The sequence below is a fragment of the Gopherus evgoodei genome, chromosome 3, assembly GCF_007399415.2.
Source record: "Gopherus evgoodei ecotype Sinaloan lineage chromosome 3, rGopEvg1_v1.p, whole genome shotgun sequence".
Classification (NCBI taxonomy): Eukaryota; Metazoa; Chordata; order Testudines; family Testudinidae; genus Gopherus; species Gopherus evgoodei.
This window is the reverse complement of record NC_044324.1, coordinates 151414898-151432620: the sequence shown is the minus strand read 5'-3', so window position 1 is coordinate 151432620 and position 17723 is coordinate 151414898. Positions and strand designations below refer to the sequence as shown.

Below are 17723 nucleotides of genomic sequence, written 5' to 3'. Positions count from 1 at the left end.
CTGAAGTTACAAAGTCTGCAAAAAGGTTGCAGAACTTAATGATACAAGTTACAGATCTTACAATTGCATTTGAGCGGAGGCTTTACATAACATTGCCATTTGCACTAGTGTGGTTAATGTAGCTATCCACAATAGAGGTCTGCACTGGTGCAGATACACCAATATTTCACCAATATTTCACTGCTGACTGAAATCCCCAAGATAGAAGAGGCCTCAGTTACTAATTATGGACTTGAACCTGCAAACACTTACTACCATAAACAACCACACTAAGTTCAACAAGATTGCTCATAGTCTTAAGAGCTATGCTTGACACAATGTGCACGATCAGTCTCTAAGAGGAGTGCTGGGGATTCTAATGACAGCCACAAATAAAGCATTATTCAACAGAACTGTTAAAAATTATCTTAAAGCTCAGCAAATAGGTTTGTCGATTTACAGTGGCAATTAAATAAAAGTATAAAGTGAGTTCTGAACAGACTTGGAAGTTAACTAAGAACAGATACTTCCACTGAGTGCTTGGGAAGAAATGGGAAAACAATTTTTAATATTTTATAAAGTCTTTCCAGAATGAACCAAATCCAATCACACAATGGTGACAATAATATTTTCCTTTCATTTTCGATGTAGCTTTTTAGTACAATGCCTATTTTTGTTTGTGTGTTTGTTTTTGCACTAAGCTGGCACTGTTTGACAGCCAAGTCTCTTTAACTTGGCCAAAAACATGAAGACAATATAACCGATATCTAGGACTGACAACTGCAGCACGACTTCTTAACCCTACCATAAATGTTTTCAGATAAACTCAAGGCAATTTCAAAAATATGGTCTCTTGTGTTTTCAAGGTATTTTAAATATTACCTACATTTGTTTTAATTATGAAATTTCTTTTCAACTGTTTGACAGGTTTAGAATGGTTTTTGCAAACTTTACATTCCACTATATAATAATAAAAATATAATTATCAATAGTACCTTAGCTCTGTGCAGGGTGGATAAAAATTGATGAAAAAAAAACCCAGATTTTTTTAATAAAATGGTTTTTGAGGGGGAAAAAATCTATCTAGATAGTTTTAATTAAATATGTAATAGCTCAAAGATATTTCATCATGGAATAGGGATTATAAATTCTAATGCTATTGTATGAGACAATATATTCATGTTATGTTTAAGAAAAATTATTTAAATGAGTTCAAATAGTTCATGGATTAGGGATCCAACCTATGGGGTTGCACAGATTTCTGTATATTTAGATTAATCTTTCCCTCTACTCAATGGACTCAGTGCTCAGTCTAGAACAGAGGTCTCAAACTGAAATGACCATGAGGGCACATGAGGACTAGTTCATTGGCACGAGGGCTGCATCACTGACATCCCCTCCTCGCTGCCCCCGGCCCTGCCCCTACTCCACTCCTTTCATAAGGCCCCACTCCTGCCCCGCTTCTTCCCTGCCTCCATTCTAACCCCTTCCCCGAAGTCCCCACCCCAACTCACCCCCTCCCTGCCCCCAGAGAGTGCAGGAGGGATGTGGTGGGGGCTCAGGGCAGGGAGTGCAGGAGGTATGCAGGGTGTGGCAGGGGGCTCAGGGTAGGGAGCTGGGGGTGTGGGATGCAGGAGGGAGTATGGGATGTGGCAGAAGATTGGGTTTCAGGCAGAGGGCTCAGGGTACAGAAGGGGTGTGGGATGCAGAAGGGTGCTCAGGGCAAGGGGTTTGAGTGCAGGAGGGGTGTGGGATGCAGCAGGAGGCCCAAAGTAGGCAGCTGGGGTGCAGAAGGGGTGTGGGATCCAGCAGGGGGCTCAGGGCAGGGAGTTGGGGGGCAGGGTGCAGGAGGGCTCTGGGCCAGAGCCCGAAGCCACTTACCTAGAGTGACTCCGGGGTGGCAGCAGCGCACAGAAGGGGTGTGGGATGCAGCAAGGGGTTGGGGTGCAGGAGGGGTATGGGATGCAGCAGGCTGCCTGCCCTGGCCCCGGTCCTGGCAAGCAGCTGGAACCATGTCCCTTCGGTCCCTGAGGGAGGAGGAATGCAGGGCTCCGTGCGCTGCTTGTCACTCCTCCAGGAACCTCCCCTGAAGCTCCCATTGGTTGCGGTTCCCTGTTCCTGGCCAATGGGATCTGCGGGGGGAGGGGAGGGATGCCTCTACCACTGTCCACCCCACAAAAAAATGCACAAAAACCTAGGGATTTGTATGTGTGTATCATCTGAAAAGCTAAAGTTTTAATTGTTATTGCTTCTTATTTTACCATGGAACTCAGTAACCATATTGTTGTATCAGGGTATATCTACACTGCAATTTAAGCCTAGGTTCAGGCTCAAGCCTAACTCCCTTGTGTTTAGACTGAAAATCATGCTAACCCAGGGCTTGGTCCCAGGACCCTGCGAGGCTGCAGGGTCCAAGCCAGAGTCAAGCTGTGACCCAGTTAAAACAACTAGTCTGGAACTCAGGAGATCTGGGTTTAGTTGCCGGCTCTGCTATAGACCACGTGGCCTTGGGCAAGCAATTTAGGAAATATCATCATCTCCCTTTTACAGCTGGGAAACAGTAGGAGAAAGTCTCATCTGCTTCAATTTGTCTGCCTTGTCTATTTAGATTGTAAGATCTTTGGACACGGACAGTCTCTTACCATGAGTTTGCACAGTGCCTATTACACAAATAGTCTAAGAAAGTGATACAGGGATCCTTCAAGAAGCCTGTATTCTCATTTAGTGCTCTGCCCCATCAAGTCACTGATGCTTTGGCAGGAATGAAAAAGTATTTCTAACAATGAAAGACAGTTCACACCTCAGAGCTATTGTTTCAAGTTCTCTATGAGCATCTATCAGTTACACTCACTTCACATTTTGAAAGTTTTCCTCACAACCATAACAACTAGAGTTTTTTTTTTTTCTCTTCATTTATTTAATGGAAGCGAAGCCTCTGCACGACAATACAAATGGCTGTCCACACTTTTCAGGTCAGTCTTTTCTGCTACCTAGGGGCTGGGTGGGAGGACTGGCATACCCCATTTTCTAGGGCTCTGGAGTAATGCAGGCTTTAGAAACAATAGTGTTGCAACGACATTTCCATGCCAGAGTTTCTTAAACACTTGATGAGTTCCAAGTTATAGTGACTGTTTCCATACATGAAATGCTTGAAGGCCTGGCAAACTGAGAATTAGGGGCTAAATGACTCCAATTGGAACCCTAAAAGGGTATAATTAGATAACATGGAGATGAAGAGCTAATTCAAGACATTAGGGTCACAGGATACATGTCATGGAGTAGGATAAGATCTATTTCCACTGCTTCTGCCAAAGTAGAACCATTTTTTAAATCTGACAAAACAGAAAACTTCTGTGGAGGACAAATTAGGCATTTGAGCTACTATTTAATGTAATATTGAATTACAATACAAAACCGCCAAATATTAGTTTTGTGCCTAACCAAACAAAATTTTATTCATCCTGTTTGTCATGTCAGTGGGACTAATTGTATGAGACATCAGTCAGACTACTCCTCTAATTAAGGCTTACAGAATCTAGCCCTCAGTAAAAATCTTCTGAATGCCGTTGTAAGATTGCTTGTATGCAGTAGTGTAATTTTCCATGTATAAAACTTGAGTGTCCTTTAGTCTTCTGTTTTTATATTATAAACAATACAAACAATCAGAACATATGTTTCTGTTGCATAAGATTATGTTGATACATCATTTTCTAATAGATGATGCTGAAGATATAGGATGAGGTTGCTAGCAGAGGGACAAATTAAACGGTCCAGTTAGATCAGACTCCCACCTAACTGATTCTTACAGTACAACAGTAAACTGGATTAAGACCATCAAAAAAATAACCTAACCAGATTAAAGCTCTTTGATTGTCAATGTTTATAGGAGCTCTCACAATGACTGAAAATGGCACAGAGGCTACCAGACCTGACAATGCACATTACAAGAAAATATTTAACTGCATCTTAAGAACACTGCCATTATCAATCGATCAAATATGATAGTTGCAGACCAACTGCCATAACGGGATAAACAAACGGTGCATCTATTCCAGTATCTTACTGCAGACAGCAGCCAACACTGGATGTCTCAGAGAAAAGTTTATGTTATTTAGTATTTAAATGAGAGTCACACCCAGAAATCCTAATAAAAAAAAATCACACTGTGCAGGGCACCTTATGAACATGTGAATACACACTTTCCCTGCACCATAATGCACCCAAACATGCAATATTGGACTTATTAAAAAAATGATTTTCATAGCTATGCATAGAGCTTTAGACAGATAAGATCGAGAGGGCCCAGCCCCAAGGAGTTTAAATTTAATCAGCATAAGAGAAAAGGTCTCCCACATACCAGCATAAGAGAAAAGGTCTCCCACATACCAGCTAAAGATCAATTTATGCCCTGAGATGTGAAGCTTTATTATCCTTGCAATTTTTTCCTAGTGAGTGCCAGTGCAGAACATATTGAAGTCTCCCATTCTTTTAAAAAAATAAAAATGTATTAAGGTGTCCTTTTCCAGAATACTACATTGATTATAGTTTTGATATTTGGAGTAAACCTAATAAAAATGGTTATTCTTGGGCACCTTTTAATATTTGAATTTTATTGCATCAGTGTAAACAATAAAATATTTGGTGCTGTAGAGCTATTTTACTGGTGTACTTAACTTGTTAATAAAAAAAGAAAGTTAAAGGTTGGAGTCAGCAACCTGCAAAGCAAAATATGATGCTGAAGAGCTTACTATAATTCAAGGGTGATGGTGATCAACTTTGACAAAAAATTACTGAAATAACAATTTGTTGTTGAAGTGAAAAAGGAGAGAAAGTATTGAGCAATGTTTGCAATGCCTAAACAAGAGAATTTTTTTTTTCCAGATTCTTGTACAAGAATCTGAAAGCCCTCTTCTAAAATGAGGCTCTGAAGCCACCACATTCATGAACTCAGATATACCACAAAAGTTTTTTGAGGACTAGAATCACTTACTACAATAAAGACAAAGTTAAAGGATGAGCTACCCAAAAAGACACAGAAAACAGTTTAAGATAGTAGTACAATGACAGAGGAAGTGATAATTTAAGAGGAAACAGTTGCTAAGCAACATAATTTGAGGGAAAATAAGAACCACATTCATACTAAATGGGTATATATTACTATGAAAGCAACTGAGGTCAAAGGCCTAAATTGAATAGCTTTTACAGGAAAATTGCTGGCAGTTATTGGCTATAAATACAAAGCATGGCCCCACTTTACATACACAGATGTCACATGAGTCCTAATAGGAAAAAAGTCTGTTAGAAGGTTGGAGGCACTGGAACCATAATCACAGCAGAATCAGGAGCATAGGGAAGTGAGTCATGTGCAACAAGTAACTGGCCTATAAGGGAAACAAATTCTCTTTTTCCATCTAAACCCATTCACTGAAAACAAGGGGAAAAAAACAAAAACAAAAAACCCCACACCCAACGGCAACTGACAGCTCAAGAAAGATTTACTGAGCAAAAATAGAGAGACTTCACTCGAGCCACACGCAGACAGCCAAAATGGTACATAATGTACTTCTGGAATACTGTTTCAGACAAACAGTACATCTAAACCCATTAGAAAAGTAAAAGAGTAAGACCAACAATACCCATTCAACTGAGTTAGGACTTTGAATGTCTGATTGCCTATTTATCATTGGTAATGTGAGGTATGCAGCTTCATAAGAATAATGATTACCTACATCCTGTCTGTATTAAAAACAGAACTTCAGAAATTTATTTCAAAAAGTTAACTCTTTATAATTTCAAGGTGTAACCTAAAAAAATAAAAATAAAAATGTTTTTGTAATTATTTCCTTGAGCAGCACCTTGGAAAGGACTTTTAGGTTTCCTAGATAACCTTTTTTACTTCTCACACCTCAAAAAATGAAATAGACTGCTTAATTGTTCAACTGAAGTTAACTGAGCTCATGCTCTCAACTTCTGATAACCCAACTGCTTGAATTGACTATCATATTGTTTGAATTGCAATATCAGCTGGGTGAGTTTTACATGAAACTACTATTTAGCATCAGATCAAGAGACTGAGAAAAGTAAAAGTTTAAATTATTCAAAAAGAAAATAGAATACGAACACTTAATAGAAGGGGAAAATATATGATATAACGTACTGGTACTAATCTTCTGAGCCAAAACACCAACTAAGAACACGTATAACATGCTTCAACTTCTTCCCAAATAGTTGATTTCAGTAATGTTTTTAGGCAAGCTAGCAAAAGCAATCCATGTAAACAAAGGGAGGCACATCCAAACTTTGAAAACCTTGTCAAAGATGCAGCCAGGCACAATAGCCAAAGGTAAACCAGTATGCAGCACAAGGACTTGATAAAGGGAAGACAAGGCTAAAGAGGAGAGAAGGGACAGGTCACATGTATGACAAATGTCAGCTGGAGGGTTTGGAAGGGACATGCTTACTCTTAAATATCGGTTTTGTGAGAAGGCATTCCTAGTCTAAGGGCTCGTCTACACAAGGAAGTTAGTGCAGAATAAGCTAGGGTTTGAATATAAAGCACAACAGCTATTCAGCACTAACGCCCAGCATGGACAAACTTATTCCACACTAAGAGTGCCTTTATGCAGCTTGGATTAGCCCAAAGGCACTCTAGGGTATGACTACACTACCCGCCAGATCGGCGGGTACTGATCCATCTATCGCATCTGGTGTAGATGCAATCAATCAATCCCCGATCGCTCTGCCATCAACTCCTGTACTCCATCGGGGTGAGAGGCAGAAGCAGAGTCAACGGGGGAGCGGTGGCAGTTGACCCCATACTGTGAGGACGCGAGGTAAGTCATCCTAAGATATGTTGACCACAGCTATGCTATTCTTGTAGCTGAAGTTGCGTATCTTAAGTCGATCCATTCCCGGTGTAGACCAGGCCTTAGGGCCTGTCTACACTGGAGAGGGGCTGAAGAAGTGTAGCACAGCAAATCAATCCAGTTTATTATTTAACTCACAGTACATAAATAGACTAATAGTGTGCACGTAGGACAGGTGTGCCTCTTTCAATTTGCATCATTTTGTACACATGGCAGTGGCCTGGTGCACACTTAGCCTTCTTGATGACAACTTGCAGAGAGCATAAGGATTACAGCGGGGTGGCCAACCTGTGGCTCCGGAGCCACATGCAGCTCTTTAGAAGTTAACCTGTGGCTCCTTCTATAGGCACTGACTCCGGGGCTGGAGCTACAGATGCCAACTTTCCAATGTGCTGGGGGGGTGCTCATTGCTCAACTCCAGGCTCTGCCACAGGCTCTGCCCCCACTCCACCCCTTCCTGCCCCCTCCCCTGAGCCTGCTGTGCCCTCACTCCTCCCTCTCCTCCCCAGAGCCTCCTGCATGCCACAAAACAGCTGATCAGGAGGGAGGCGGAGGAGTAGACCGGGGGGGTGGGGCCTGTCGGTGGGTGGGAGGCACTGGGAGCGGGGCGGGGAGGAGGGAGCCGACGGGGGGCTGCTGATATATTACTGTGGCTCTTTGGCAACATACATTGGTAAATTCTGGCACCTTCTCAGGCTCAGGTTGGCCACCCTTGGATTACAGAAACCCTCTGGGTCTTGTATTTACGTGCTAGTTTACCAAAGAGTGTCATATGAGGTTTCCCAAAGAAGCTTATGTCACACTGGTGATCAGTATCACTGGGAAATGCATGTACAGATGGTATGTAAGAAGTTTATATATACACACTGAAAATTATGTTCTTGAGGTCTGTATCTAGGGACAGGCCACAAGCATAGATGAAAAGCAGGTTTTCTTTCAGATAAGAAACATTTATCTGTTTATATATAAATTGAATATTCTCTGGTTCACAATGGGAAACAATTAGCATTCTAAATCAAATGCTAATGAACAGCTGGCAGGGACTTCAGAAGGAAACTAAGAGGAAGAGGTAATCAGAAAGGTGGGGGAAACCCTATCTTAGGGTATACTTCAAACGTTTGTTTGGGGAGGACAGGGAAGAGGACAGGCTGGCCCTAAGAAGTAAATGGACAGTGAGTTTGTTTCATGGAAGGAGGATCCCCACCAGGCTTGGCTGAAGATGCTGGAGAAAAAAAAAAAATTGGGTGAGGAAAGCTTCTTTAGACAGGAGGATAAATTGTGAGTTAAATTAAGTCTCTAGAAACTTATAATTTTGTTTAATATGTAACTGTTTCTAATATTCTTACTTATTATCACTTGAATCTTTGTTCCTTGATAATAAACTTATTCTTGTTTTCATTATAAATCTAGCTAAGTGTTGTGTGTTCAAAAGAGCAATGTTCCAAAATATAGTTAGCAAGCTGCAGTGTACTGTTCCTTTGGAAACAGTAGGCCTGTGAGTGTTCAGTCGATAAGGTCTGGACGCTACATATGTACACACCAACCCTCAAGTCCTTAGTATTCTATCACTAACCTGCACAGAGACAGTAAAGTTTACGGAAGCCTGGAACGTAGGGCTTATGTTGCCAGAAGCTGGTGGTTTCAGGGAGCTAAAACAAGCTCGCTCAGACAAGACTCTCTCACACTAAAGGCAGGAGGTGGTAAGGTGCCTTACAACCATGCGTACCCCTGCAAAGCATCACAGAGCAATGTCCTGGGAAAGGCACCATTACACCATCTTATAAATCTTGTGTTAGAGGGGTAGCCATGTGAGTTTGGATCTGTAAAAGCAGCAAAGAGTCCTGTGGCACCTTATAGACTAATAGACATATTAGAGCAGGTGAATACTACTTCGTGGATGCACCCACGAAAGCTCATGCTCCAAAATGTCTGTTAGCCTATAAAGTGCCACAGGACTCTTTGCTGCTTTTATAAATCTTGGGAATGCTCAGACTGATAGCATCTGACATGTAGAGTTCGCAAACTGAATTAGGGCAACTAATGGGAGCCACTGTCTATTATTTAAACGGAAAGGAGTATTTCTCCACGGTACTCCAAGGCCTGATTGACCACTTGGCTAGTTCATAAACATCAGTGCAGTGTGCAGGGCCAGCCTTAAGGAAAATGGTGCCCTGGGCAAACTTGTATTTTGGCACATGCACACCAATCACCTCTTGCCCCACAGGTTCCCTGAGCTTTTCCCTCCACCCCCATAATCTCTAGGCCCTGCTGCCTCACCCCAGTGCTTAATTTGTATTGAAAGGTTATTCTGGATTCCCTTACATGCATTAAAAACTGTATACACATCAAACATGCCAATTCAACTGTTCAGTCATGCACTAGAGTCTCCAAATCCAACCCCCTTTTGTTCCCCACATCCAACCCTGCCCCATGTCTCCCACATCTAGCCCTGCACCCCGAGAGGAAGTTGCCTTCGCAGCCTGGCATGCATGGACCAGGCAACCCTGCCCCAGGCACAGCAAAGGCTCTCCCTCTCTGCACTGTGCCTCAGCTCCCCACTGTCCAGACTGTTGGGGGGTTCATTTCAGCACCCTGAGACCCTAGATGATGGTACTAGGGGCAGGGGCCAGCCTCTCTGCAGCCAGCTCCATGCACCTGAAGGTGGGACCACAGACAGCTTCCACACTCTCTCCTTATTCCTCCCTGCCAACTTGAGGTTTTCTGTTTCTCCCCCATACCAAGAGGAGCTGCTGTGGGTTCCAGCAAGAAGGCGTAACAAGCAGAGTGGGACCCAATCACACTCCCTCCCTACAGGAGCCCCTGCCTCCCTCAACCCCAGGTCTTGTTCCTTGGCTCAGATCTTTCTGGGGCCCAGAGAGGAGCTGATGGGATCCAGCAGAAGGACTTGACAGGTGGATCAGGACTCAGGTGCTGGCTGAAGTCCCACGTGTGAGGTAGTCACTGCTGCATGGTCAGGGAATGTTGGCATGCACACTCAATTGGACTGGCATTGTGATCTGGCACATGAGGTCACAATGCTCCTGAAATTTGGCCCAGCTGCCCCTCCATCTATACAGGGGGTAGCTGGGCCATATTGCAGTGGCATTGTGACTCTGTGCACTTAGTGCTGGAGGGTGCCACTCTGGGCTGGATTTCAAGTGCTGACACACACACACTCCCCCACCACCACTCCAGCAGCACCATACCCCTGCCCTCTTAGTTGCATGGGCCTCTGTGCACCTACATAGGCTATTCATCTGCTAATGCTTTTATGTCATCACTGTGTCCACACTAGAGGAGTTGCATCATTTTAATTACCTAAAGTGGTAAAACCTGTGTGTGTGTACACAAGAAGGCTTCACACTGCAGATTAAGTGTTTAATTTCAGTGGCACGTATTACATTTAGAGCTGGTTGAAATTTTTCAAATTTCAAAACTTCCCATTTTAGGAGGAAAACAATTGAAATCTTCACTGTCCCCCCAAAGCAACCCTAACTGTATTGTGGACTGCACAAAAACTCCACTCCTCTACAGTACAGACACTCAGGTTGTCCAAGCCCCTTAGTGAGAAGGATATGTCTACACTGGAAACTTCAAAGCGCTGCTGCGGGAACTCTCCTGTGGCAGCGCTTTGAAGTGTGAGTGTGGTCGTGCATGAGTGCTGAGAGCGAGCTCTCCTAATGTTCCTGGTAATCCACCTCCACAAGGGGATTAGCTCCGAGCCCTGGGAGTCTGTCTACACTAGCGCTTTAAAATGCTCAGACTTGCTGTGCTCAGGGGGGTGATTTTTCGTCCCCCTGAGCCAGCAAGTTAGAGTACTATAAAATATAAGCGTACACAAGCTCTGAGCACTGGATAGATAGAATGCCCAGCTGAATCTACAGTAAATAGTGGTTTTGATCCGGGGTGTTGGTGCTACTGGAGCTTCCAAAGTGTTAAAGAAAGGATGATGGGGGTGAAGCAGCTGATTTGGAGCTGTTCCTCCTCTTCCCTAGTGATCTAGAGAGTAATGGGGATGTGGTAGAAGTTTGGCACTGACTCAGCCCCATAGTGGTGAGGAAGTATGTAGAATTATCTGAAAGCAGTGGGCCCAGGCAGAGTCTGGTTCACTTGATTCAACTGGCTAGGATGGTTAAGCCAACATAAGGGGCATCAGCTCCGGTAATTCTACCCCACTGTAGTTCAAACTTGGGACGACACAGTGAGCAGCGAGGTGGAGAAGGCGGTGCAGCCCCAGGCAAAGAAGCCCCGTAGCACACTGTGGCGGGGCAGTGGCAGGAAAAGAGATAGCACGCACAGGAGTGGTCCATGTTGCCAGCAGCCAGGTAGGTAGTGGAGAGCAGCCAGCACTGGGAAGCAGCGGGCCTCGTCAGGCACCGACTCAGACAGCGGGGCAGTGGGCACTGCCAGGACGGGAGACGGGGGTAGGCGGCATGGAGCAGTGCGGACAGGCTCAGTGCTGCACAGAGAGGGATAAGCAGCAGCACAGAGACCGGCCCTGGGACGGGGGGCAGCGAGGAGGCAGCTGTCTCGGGGATCCCGCTCACCTCGAAGGCTTCTCTGATATCGCTCCAGGTCGGACTCCTCCCGGGCCTCCCGCATAGGGGCAGAGTCCGCGTCTCACGCCATGAAGCAACGCCCGCTCAGACTTCGGGCTCTAGCCTCTGCGACCCTTCTCTGTATCCCGGAGAAGCGTGAGAGCGAGGAGCCGTCCCGAGCCTCCCGCTCCCGAGTCTTTCCCCAACAGCACTCGGGAGCTGTAGTTTCATATCGTTCACTGTCCCGTCCCACCAAACAGCCCGAGGCTGTTACCAGAACTACAATTCCCACACGGCTATGCGGCAACCACCGCCCCTCCTGACCTCAAGCAGTTTGGGCCCTTGTTGCTAACCAACTAGGAAACGGTCTCCTAGGCCCCCAGCTGAGCGAGTCACCCTCAGAGTTCCGCCCTGTAACGTGGCACGTACTCACGTTGTGTTCTTTCAAAGACTACATCTCCCAGCATGCAGCGCGCCATCCTCCAATCCCTGGGACTTGTAGTCCCCAGAGGCTACAACCTCCCCCAGTCTAGATGAGCTGCTGCATTCGGCGCTCTTCTTTGTATGCAGTCAGAATGCGCCTGCGCACTGCGCAACTGTTCCCCTTCAGCACGTCTGTTTCTTTCCCCGCAGTGTGCGGGCGAAGCGCACGCGCAGTAATCTCGGGCAAGAGGGAATCCATGTTTTTCTCCTTCACGTTGTGCCCTTTGGCGTATGCGTAATGTGCTCCCGCTTCTAAGGGGAGTTTGCGCCGCCATTGTCTGGATTTGGCGCAAGCGCATTGAGAGTTCGCTGAGGCGTCCTCAATCGCCGGAGCGCCTGCGCAGTAGTTCTCGGAGTCGAGACTCGGACTCCGTTTGCCCCTCCCCCGCGCATTGTGTGTATGTGTTAGGGCGGCGCTTGCGCACTGCCCGCGCTCGGCTCTGTGCCGTTAGCCGCTATGTGCAGGGAATAACGTTAGAGCGGTTGCTAGCGTGAGACCGACAAAGTCGGAGCCGGTGCGTCCCGCCCCCTGGCGACGAGGAGATGGCGGGTCAGTGAGCGGCGGCACTAGAGACACCCCTGCCCGGCGAGTCTCCTTCGCGGGGGGGTAAGTGATGATGCTCCCGCCCCAGTTCCCCGTGGTCTGAGCTGGGGCGCCGGGGGTTTGCTCCGTCCGTCCCTGCGGCTTCCCCCCGTGCGCTTCCATGGCCGCCGACTCTCTGCCCTACTGGGGGGTGTGCGGCTGGCGGTGCCCCAGCCTACGAGCTGTCCGCCCGGGGACCGGCGGCTTGTTCCACGCGACCCCTCCCAGATTGCTGGCTGCTCTGCACCCTTCGCACCCGGCGGCCGCCGCCTTTCCCCGCGGCTCCCCGCCCATCAGCCTGCGCTGCCCACGGGCGAGCCCGAGCCGCTGGCCCACGCTGGATGCAGATGGAGCCGCTAAATCGCTTTCTTCCTCTCCCTGCCCGACACAGACGTGTCCCGCGGTGGGGGAAGGGGGGGAGACTTCCCTATTCAGCTGCCCTCGCGGACACAGCCGTCCCTTCCCGTCCTCACTCACCTGGGACGGCGAGTCTCCTGCAGTGTGGGACTCTTTCTGGGGCCCAGAGAGGAGCTGATGGCCAGCGTCGTCTTATTTTTTGTAGCCAGCGTCGTCTTATTTTTAAATCTCTCCCTCTCCGTTGACGGATTTTGTTGTTTCATCGAGTCCTTTTTATTTTTGAATCTCCCCCCCCGTTTCAAAACGCCCCCATAGTTGGAGTCCAGCAGCCCCTCTACCCCATAATTAGAAAAAATGCAACTTTTCCTTTAATGTACGGGAAAGGGAAATGAGAAAACCCATTATTTCCCCGTTTATTTGTCTGTTTCCTTTCTCTCTCTTTCTTTCTCTCTATCTTGAGGTTTTTGATAAGGTCTAATTGTTAATAAAACCTTTACTTCCCTAATATTTGATATACATGAGTTCTTACAAATGTTTATCAGGAAAAGGTAAAATAATTTGCCTTTTGTGAAAGAAAATGTTGGAGTGGAAATGAATGGGTTACTAATATAACACAAAGCTGATGGCGCTTTTCAAATATAAAGCGTTGTGTGGAAGAGGAAGCTGACTCGACTGAGAAGCAGATGACAGTTGTATGGATGAGCTTTATTTTGTGATCTCATCCATGCACTGTTTGGAGCCGGATGCTAGTGGTTCTTCAGTGAGAGCTGGGGGAAGGAGGAGGGATTCTGTTCAAAATTGTCTTCTGGTACATTTAGTATTCAGTAAATCCAGTGTATTCATTGGCATCAGGAGGGGCTACTCTTGCATCTCTGAATCCAATCAGGGAAAAGCCAAATGCGTAAAGCACACACCACAGCCATTCAATGTAGTAGTATGTGTATAGACGTTAGGAAGCTGACTCTCAGTGAAAGGTAGCTGAGAGCATGAAATAGTTGTTAGCTTATTGAACACTGCCTTAAATATTTTTTTTTAATGAGTTGACAACAGGCCACCTATTCTGTATGGATTTAAGGGGGAGCAGGCGAAGGTTGAGGAGTGTTTATGGTTTAGATGAATTGAACATATGACATGCCTGTTTTAAATCTAGAATCAAAAGATGATGTGATGGGGACTATCCACCAATATGTAAACTCCTTGTGAGTTAACCAGGCTCTCCTCAGTTACAGTGAAATTAAAGATATTCATAAATATTCAACTACATTGATCATGAATGGGACTGTGTGCTGGCTCAGGATTTGTCATATAAAACAGTATGCAGAATCAGAGCCAACAATTGTAACAAAGTAATATGAACAAAAACAAAATTAAGAGTTCATGACTAAGTACAACTATTTTCCCATGATTGAAGAAGAGCTCTGTGGAGATTGAAAGCACATCTTTCACAAGTTAGTTCAGTAAAAGATATTACCTTACCAACTTCGTTGCTCATGTTTTCACATCACTAATTTCCAGGTATTCATTGTGCGTAGGTGTTGGAGAACATATCTTTTCCAAAAGGGATGCTGTTAATGTAAAATTTGATTGCTTTTAAAAAATGAGTTACAAACAGGTGCTCTTGAGTTTTTCTACTAATATTTATGTTCATGCAGTTGTACTTCCCTGTTTTTAAAAATGGTTGTTTTTTTTTCTTTGTTGCTCCATGAAAGGCTCACAGAAACAGGGGAAACTGACTGACTAGTGGGAAAATAATGATGCTGAATATGCACAGAATGTTGTCAAAACTACAAAATAATATATCTGGAAAAAAAAAGATTAGAGAAAATATATTTATCTAGAAGTTACTTGGTAGTAGGTAAAATATTTTCAGACAGTGTTGCTAGCTAAACTGTAAGTCATCTCCGTAAAAACCTTTTTTTTCATCTTTGGCTCTGATTTTTGTATCAAATATGCTGCATTTACACTTTTTTTGTTTTTGTTTTTGTTTTGTTTTAAAGCTGCCAGCATTGCACACACAGGCTGGGATCTGAAAGCCAAGATGGGATTTCGTTCTTTCTTGTGCTTCATCAATTCATCTGCAGTTAGAATGTAGCTATCAATTCTGATGATATATAAACCAGAAAATAATCCACTTCACTCACTCTCTTGGATCTAGAAAAGTCTAATTGCTCACTTGTGGTTGGGAAATAGAACACTTCTCTTAGTAAGTGGAACAAGGCCTAAACCATCAATATTTGCAGAATTTGATCTTTTATTTAAAATATTGTTTCTAGCCCTTATGGATGCAAATATAACTTATTTAATGTTAACTAATTCTGTGCTGGATCCCTGATTCTCTAAACAGATTGTTCCAGTGCCACATTTGTTCCTCTTAGCTTTGGCAAGCAGAATGAAATTGAGATGAATATGACCAGTTTCACCGTAGTTCAGAATTCCCTTAGAAGCCGCAAAACTGACCAGATTTATATTTGTGTCTCTGTGTTGTTATTGAGAAATCTACTAACAGCAGAGACAGGCATTGCAGCTGTTCATGAATTAGGAGAACGAAAAGTTGCAGAATCCCTTACATCTCTTTCTCAACAGCCATGGGGCTGTTAGAAGGACAGAATAGTAGAGAATCTCCCTGTGCAGAAACTGTTGCCTGGAGCAGTGGGAACCCTTATGCATTCCAGCAACTAGGAGACCATTTAGGAATGGGGAGAAGAGAGAGAGCCTCATCTCTTCTTGGGGAATCTGATTTGTTAATCAGAAACGGAATAATAAAGGTGAAGTCCCCAAGAAATGTTCGAGTACAGCAACTGCTCGGAATTCCAGCATCCTCCTCTTCCCTAGCAGCAAAGGGGTTTATAGCAATGGTGCCAAACTTTGTCCCTTGATCTTACTTGTTGAGCTTTTTTCTGTCTGTTGTACTAGCCTCTGGCTATTAAGTTTCTGGTACATTTTTAAACCCTACCCTCATCCTGTAGCTGTATTGACCAGCATTTCTTTTTCTGCCTCATTCCATACCTTTCATCGACAAATAAGGCAGGGGTTCTCAGACTTTTGTACTGGTGACCTCTTTCACATACCAAGCCTCTGAGTGCGACCCCCCCTTATACATTAAAAACACTTGTTGACATATGTAACACTGTTATAAATGCTGGACAAAGCAGGGTTTGGAGTGGAGGCTGACAGCTTGCAGCCCCCTGTGTAATAACCTCACAAGTCCCTAAGTGGTCCTGACCCCCAGTTTGAGAACCCCTGAAATAAGGCAAGGATCTTACAGACAGTTGCCTCCTTCACTGTGCTACAGTAATTCATTGGTAGAACTGAATGAGGCAGGTGTCCATGGAGGTGGAGGGGAATAGTATGTGATCATGTAATTAAAGACTGTATTATATCTTGACTTTAGTAAGGCTTTTAATACTGTCTCATATGACTGTCTCATAAACCAGTGAAGTATAGCCTAGATGAACCGAATGTGAGATGAGTGCACAACTGGCTGGAAAGCTGTACTTTGAGTAGTTATCAATGGTTTACAATTCAGGTGGAAGAACATATCAAGTGAGGTCCTGAGTCCAGTCCAGGGATCTGTCCTGAATCCAGTTCTATTCAGTATCTTCATAACATGATTTAGACAATGGCATAGAGAATGTACTTATAAAGTTTGCGGACAATAACAAGCTGTGCGGGGTTGCAAGCGCTTTGGAGGACAAGATTAGAATTCAGAGTAGTCTTGACAAACTGGAGAAATGATTTTAATTACCGTATATACTCGATCATAAGCCGGTTTGTTTGTAAGCCAATTTCCCCCCACCTCCCCCCCAAGATGGATAAGTAAAAATGAAAAAATTTTATAACCCGTTCATAAGCCGAACCTGTAACTCAGGGGTCAGCGGACTTTGGCTCCCAGGCCATCAGGATAAGCCACTGTGGGGCTGAGATGGTTTGTTTACCTCGAGTGTGCACAGGCACTGACATAAACCTAAGTTAACAAAGTGTCCTGGCGCGCCAGCTGCTTACCCTGATGGGATGGGACAGCAACTGGTGGGAAATATGGCGGGGAGAGAGGAGGAGAAGCTGGGAGTCAGGAGAGTAACCGCTGTGACCACCCATCACAAGATCCCACCCCTAGTCTCGAACCCCCACACTCTCCCCATACCATCCCTTCCCACCTTATCTGTGGAGGGCCAGGGGAGGATGTCTCTGACCTGTCTGGAGCTGCTCCGGCAGGCTGGGCAGCATGGCCACAGCCTGCTCCGGCAGGTCAGACCGGGCAGCGCGGCTGCAGCATATTTCAGTGAGCTGAGCCGGACGGCATGGCCACAGCCTGCTCTGGGGGGCAGGGCCGAGTGGCACGGCTGCAGCCTACCAGCCCCAGAGCAGCAGCTGCTTCAGAGGCTAGTGGGAGAGTAGCGTGGCCAGAAGTGGAGAGACTCTGGCCCCACCTCTTCCCTTCTGGCTCTGCTGGCTGTACTGCCTTCCTTGCTTACTCTGTTGGGGGGAAGTCGTGTGGCACCTTATAAACTAACAGACGTATTGGAGCATGAGTTTTCATGGGTGAATACCCACTTTGTTGGATGCATGTGGTAAATAGGATGAAATTCAATAAGGACAAATGCAAAGTGTTACACTTTGGGAGGAATAATCAGTTGTGCGCGCACAAAATGCTAAATGACTGCCTACAAAGGAATGCTGCAGAAAAGGATTTGGGGATTATAGTGGATCACAAACTAAATATGAGTCATTAATGTAATATTGTTGCAAAAAAAAAGCAAACATAGTTCTCAGATGTATTAGCAGGAGGGTTGTAAGCAAGACACGAGAAGTAATTCTTCCACTCTGCTCAGGAGTGATAAGGTCTCAGCTGGAGTATTGTGTCCAGTACTTCAGGAAAGATGGGGACAGACTGGAGAAAGTCCAGGGAAGAGAAAGAAG

The 17723-nt window shown here is 45.1% G+C and overlaps 1 protein-coding gene across 10 annotated transcripts in view; it reads right to left on the bottom strand.

The window, feature by feature from the left end:
• SDCCAG8 (serologically defined colon cancer antigen 8) overlaps positions 1-12081 on the bottom strand; it is a 153975-nt gene extending 141894 nt beyond the window's left edge. For 4 of the 10 annotated variants that reach the window (XM_030557000.1, XM_030557003.1, XM_030557002.1 and 1 more), the window contains exon 1: positions 11393-11716. In XM_030557000.1, the coding sequence (XP_030412860.1) occupies positions 11393-11447 (55 nt within the window). In that variant the 5' untranslated portion in view covers positions 11448-11716. Of the gene's footprint in view, positions 1-11392; positions 11719-11816 lie in introns of those variants that run through there. The other 6 variants (XM_030557005.1, XM_030557007.1, XM_030557008.1 and 3 more) reach the window with 3 other exon arrangements.
• Positions 12082-17723: the final 5642 nt, after the last annotated feature.